General features: G+C 28.9%; 1 protein-coding gene across 1 annotated transcript in view; it reads right to left on the bottom strand.

Moving 5' to 3' along the window:
* The window catches only part of LOC106464174 (lysine-specific histone demethylase 1A-like), a 192498-nt gene that overhangs the window by 160315 nt on the left and 26700 nt on the right, over positions 1–5483 (bottom strand). The window contains 3 exon segments of the mRNA XM_013924296.2: positions 1419–1661; positions 4008–4102; positions 5021–5102. Of these exon segments, the coding sequence (XP_013779750.1) occupies positions 1419–1661; positions 4008–4102; positions 5021–5102 (420 nt within the window).

Below are 5483 nucleotides of genomic sequence, written 5' to 3'. Positions count from 1 at the left end.
ATAATAATTGAAATGTGACTGTATTTTACAAAAATACTAGTCTACTAAAACAGTGCCAAGACAGGTTACTTTGTAAAGACCAAACGTCAGTTATATGTTATTGGATACGGTAACATGAGTGCATGTGTGGTGTGTCATTGTAATTTCTGTATTGTTAGCCAGGCATGGCTGAAAGGTCAATATAATAAAAATAAGAAACAAACATAAATGTATAATGTTATGAGATTTAAGCTATTTCATCTAAACATTTATGTTTTCGTGTTATAATTTGTGTTCATTCTAGAATGGAAGAGGCATAATTTATATTTATTTCCTAAATCTTTATAGTAGTCACGAGATTGGTCAAATCTACAGAACCTGTACAGAGATTTGTTACTGAAAATAACAGCTAATATATAAAGATTTTTGTTAAGAAACATTTGATAACTATCTGGACATTATAAAGATTTCACATGTGAAATTTGAAAATTGTCTGATGCATAAAAGTATTTTTAATCTTGAAATTAAAATTACTTTGCATGTTAGATAGGCAATATGCAAAAAGAAAAAAAAAAGGCATGAGAAAAACATTGCTTTACAAACCTTAAGACTTAATAAACAAATTTGATATTTTGCACATGAAAGCATTGTAATGTTTATTGATAATCTGCCAAATTTCGTTAGCATTCCCTTACTAATTTAAAAGTTATGGCATGAAAATTATAACAAGCACAAAATAGTTACGAGGTCGGTCCCAGTGACCGAGTTGAAAAAGTTAATTGACGTACTTTAATTCTTCTTTGATCATATGCATGGTATAGACAATGTGACAAGATACTCAACTCAATTATAAGACAATACATTTACTCTTAAATGTATTATAATCAAACCTGATGAGTCTGACGTATTGGAAAAAGAAACAGAAACATGTTATTGTTATTTACTATAGAAAGAGAAACAGTACAGAAAGATGGATTAAATTCTAAATCATGACAGTTTCTGTTAACTTTACCATGTTAGTAGTTAGTCCCAGCTTAAACTAAAGTTGATCTTGCCAAGAGGAATCATGTCGGATAATTAGAATATGAAGAATAATAACAATAATTACAAACGAGCTGTTTTCAGCATATTTTCTTTTCCTTTTAAGCCTAACATGTTTCAGCACTTATAAACACCTCATATTTTTGGTAACAAATCAATAATAAATCAAAATTCTTAAATAAGCTCAATTAATACAGTAGCTACATATTAATAACTTACAAGATTATTTGATAGTCTGTATTTTTAATGTTCAAAAGCACAGGTCATTATAGAATTTTTACAAAAAAAAAAATGCTATTATAGAGAAAAGGAAACTACTTTTCTTGTTGTCAGGATATTTTTCTTTGGCAATGATTTTGTAAGGATATCCTAACCACAATTTAAATTTGGTTATGTACGCTTCTCATGTTTCTAGTGGAAAATTTTCTGTACAACATAAAAATAGATTTTTTTTTCCCTTTTACTTTGTAGACACAGCCTATTTTCTACGATACTTACTTAATTACCCATTCCAAAGCTTGTCCAAGAGACACTGGTTTTCCTTGAACATAATTAAAGTCTAACTGATGAGATAAGTGGGATGTTGCCTCTAAAAGTCTGTTAAACTCTCTTTCTACCATTTCATCCTTGTCTTTAGGGACCTATTGACAAAGATAAAAATCAAGTCTTCTCTATTCGCATCCATTTTTTGTCACACTTAATCCTCAAGAACCAATTTTTAATTAACCAAAAGTATTTCCTGTTCTAACTTGTAATATTTATAAAAAATAATGACTGAGTTCATTTTAATTACTTTCTATAAAAGCAGAAAATTCTACAAAGAACATTTCTGGAGTGCACTTCCTCTAGAAGCCTGGGCAAATGAATAATGTTTTAGACATATTTTTTCCATAAATTTGACAGCAGTAAGACTACAACAAACTGTGTTTCCCACAAACAAAAACCCTATAACCAAGATCTTTCGAAAGATGGACCTTTACTTTCGTCATAAGGGAAAAACAGGTTTTGCCCCTGATGAAGAAAGTGTTCGGGTTACAGGGTTTTGTATTTTTGTGTTAAATTGATTTTTTGAGCCTACGTGTTTTCCCAATATTACAGTTAGTATTCAAGTATTTGAATATTTTGACTTAGAAGTTTTATTCATGAAAACAAAATTACTGTTAAAAAAGGTAAAATTCCAGAACCTCCTCATCACTTACCATAATGTCAATCCACAGTTTTGAGTGTTTGAACTAGTTTTTAACACAAAAATATCTTCATACACTACTTAATGATATATCAAAATATCTACACACTACAATCTGAAAGTTAAAGCAGTTAAATGTAACGAAACCTATGTGAAGATAATGAAGCAAAACGATAAAGTACAGTGAATATAGGAGGTGAACTTAGACTACTTAATTGTTTTCAAATATATGGCTTTGTTTTATTCTCATTACATATTCTATAATACTTGAAATGAATTTCATCTTGGATACCTTTCGGGTCATAAAGGTCACTCAAAATGACCACTTTATTATTGCTCTATTCTTGCTGTTATTTTTATTATTTAATTAATTTTTTAATGTATTTATATATAAATATATATATATATACACATTTTCATTTAATCCACAAGCATTTTAATCTTATTCAACAGAATTCTCCTGTGCTGATTTGAATTTTTTAGCCAAAGTGTAGCATTTGATGATGCAGATAAAAAAAAAAAATCACAGTTGTTACATGTGTATACCAACAAAATCTTCACCATCTGGGTACTGACCCCATGGATATTCTCAGACGAAATTAATTTCATGCATTATAAAATATGTAAAAATAATAAAATAGCGATATTCAAGAAAACAGTTCTTAAATTGTCCAAATTTTCCTCTTGTATCATGTTCACAGTACTATTATTATTTTGCCACATTATGCTTACATAGGTTTCTTGACTTTTTATCCCATATTTCAAACTCTCCTCAGTTTATACTGCTTAAATATTTTGATATATCGTGAAGTACTGTATGAAGATGCTAGTTTGAATACTCAAAATTGTGGTTTTGGCACTATGGTAAATGATGTAAAAATTATGTTTTTTTTCTTCTTTTTCTGAAGTGGATTCCATTTCTTTTTTAGAAATAATACTGCAGAAAGTCCAAATATTTAAACAGAATCATAATCTATAGGTATAAAACATCTGAAAAAATCAGACAAACTGGATTTGTTTTTTACATTTCTCTTAATTTATCCATTTCAGATTCAAAAATTAACATTTCAGATCTATCTTTTTTCCTCACATAGGTCTCTGCCCAAAAGACTTTTCATTCAATAACAGAACTCATTAGTTGGGCTTGATGACGAGAGACAACAGATTCTCTGAGACATTATATACATACGAAATATACTATTTTAAAAGTTATGTCTAAATGCTAAAAACTGATAAAGCATTAGAAACCAAATGATTAAAATGAATAAAAACCACATAAACTTCAGACGTTTTTCCCATATTCCTCTTAATTTGTCCACTTTTAGTTCAATTATCAGAGATACAAAAAAATTGTATTTCAGGTAATGCTGTGAAGCCTTCAATATTGTTATTTAATACCAAGATCAACAAAACAGGGACTTCACATGACACTTAACAAGATTTTTTCTACAAAAATTTTTTGCTACTTTTTACAGATAAAGTATCAGTACCTCTAAATAACCGATGAATAAAGCAATGGAAAATACATTATATCAACCACACCACACGTGTCATATCCAGTGCAAGTCAATTTTATTTAAATCATTTACAAATCAGTGTTTAGGATAAGAATTAATAACTCAGCATTACTTATTTTCCAAAGATTATAACATTCACCTCAACTGCATAAATAAAACTTGCATAGAATAAATAAAGTCTTATTATACTGTAAAGCTTTAAGTATCATCATCCCGTAACAATAAAAGAACTTTACACTTAACTTATAATATTATAAAAGTAAACCATTTGTAACATTTCTTACTGTATTTCCATTGGATTCGTACAATGGGCACTTCTGACGAATTTTGTGCAATTCCATGTTTATTTGTCGACTCAATACAGTCATTGGATTTCCACCTATTGGAAATACATTTGTAAAGTTGTCAGGTGACTTTTTATCATAAGAATATTTTTATTCTAACTGAATATTTAACTTTTTCAAAGACAGTTTTAGTATTTTATAGTGTCTATACTTATTTTTGTTCTAAAACAAAACATACAAAATAATTAAATGTTAAAAAGATTTTTGAATGTTAATTTAATGATTTAATAAAATCACTATAATTTCTTCATTTCTTAACTTGATATTTGTTCAACTATTGTTAATATCTCTACGTATGACACCATGGATTTGCTGCTGAATTGAAGTTTGGTTTAACCTGAAGATAAAACCAACCACATTACTGAAAAGGATTTTGTAATTTCTGACTAGACCATCTTCTGTGAATTAAGTATCAAATCTTACACTGAATAACTATAAAAAGAAGTTGTCATTTTTTTTTAAATATCAAGATTACATTCCTGAATAACGAAATTTATAATATTTCAGATAAGTAACACGAAGACTACTTTAATTAATGATCATAGATATTTTTAGCAAAACACAAACTGTTCTCTCAGAAGATTAGTAGATAAACATGGAAAGTGAACCTTAAGAAGTCATCCTGATTATGGAAAGTGGATGACTTCTTAATTGTCCACTTTCCATAATCAGTATGACTTCTTAAGGGTCCTGATTATGGAAAGTGGACCCTTAAGAAGTCATCCTGATTATGGAAAGTGGACCCTTAAGAAGTCATCCTGATTATGGAAAGTGGACCCTTAAGAAGTCATCCTGATTATGGAAAGAGGACCTTAAGAAGTCATCCCAATTTATTTCTAAGACAGATTTGAAGACCTTATCACTTTATCAGAGTAACAGATAATTCTATTACTTCATGAAAACAACAGACGGTAAATTCAGTACATGTATCGAATACAAACATGCTCATTTACCTAAGCCAGTCACAACCATTGCTCCTAGGTCAGCTATAAAATTTCCTTTTCGAAATGTGGCAACTCTTCCACCAACTCGATCCTATAGCAAAATAAACAAATACGTTACAGTTGTAAAATTCAATATCTTTCAAACTTACTAAAAATTTCATACAAATATGAATCAACTAGGACTAGTTTAAATACAAATATGAATCAACTAGGACTAGTTTGAATATAGATACGAATCAACTAGGACTAGTTTGAATATAGATACGAATCAACTAGGACTAGTTTAAATATAGATACGAATCAACTAAGACTAGTTTAAATATAGATACGAGTCAACTAGGACTAGTTTAAATACAAATACGAGTCAACTAGGACTAGATTAAATACAAATATGAATCAACTAGGACTAGTTTAAATATAGATACGAATCAACTAGGACTAGTTTAAATATAGATACGAATCAACTAGGACT

Source organism: Limulus polyphemus, unplaced genomic scaffold (assembly GCF_000517525.1).
Source record: "Limulus polyphemus unplaced genomic scaffold, Limulus_polyphemus-2.1.2 Scaffold1579, whole genome shotgun sequence".
In the NCBI taxonomy this organism is placed as follows: Eukaryota; Metazoa; Arthropoda; class Merostomata; order Xiphosura; family Limulidae; genus Limulus; species Limulus polyphemus.
This window is presented reverse-complemented; position numbering and strand designations above follow the sequence as displayed.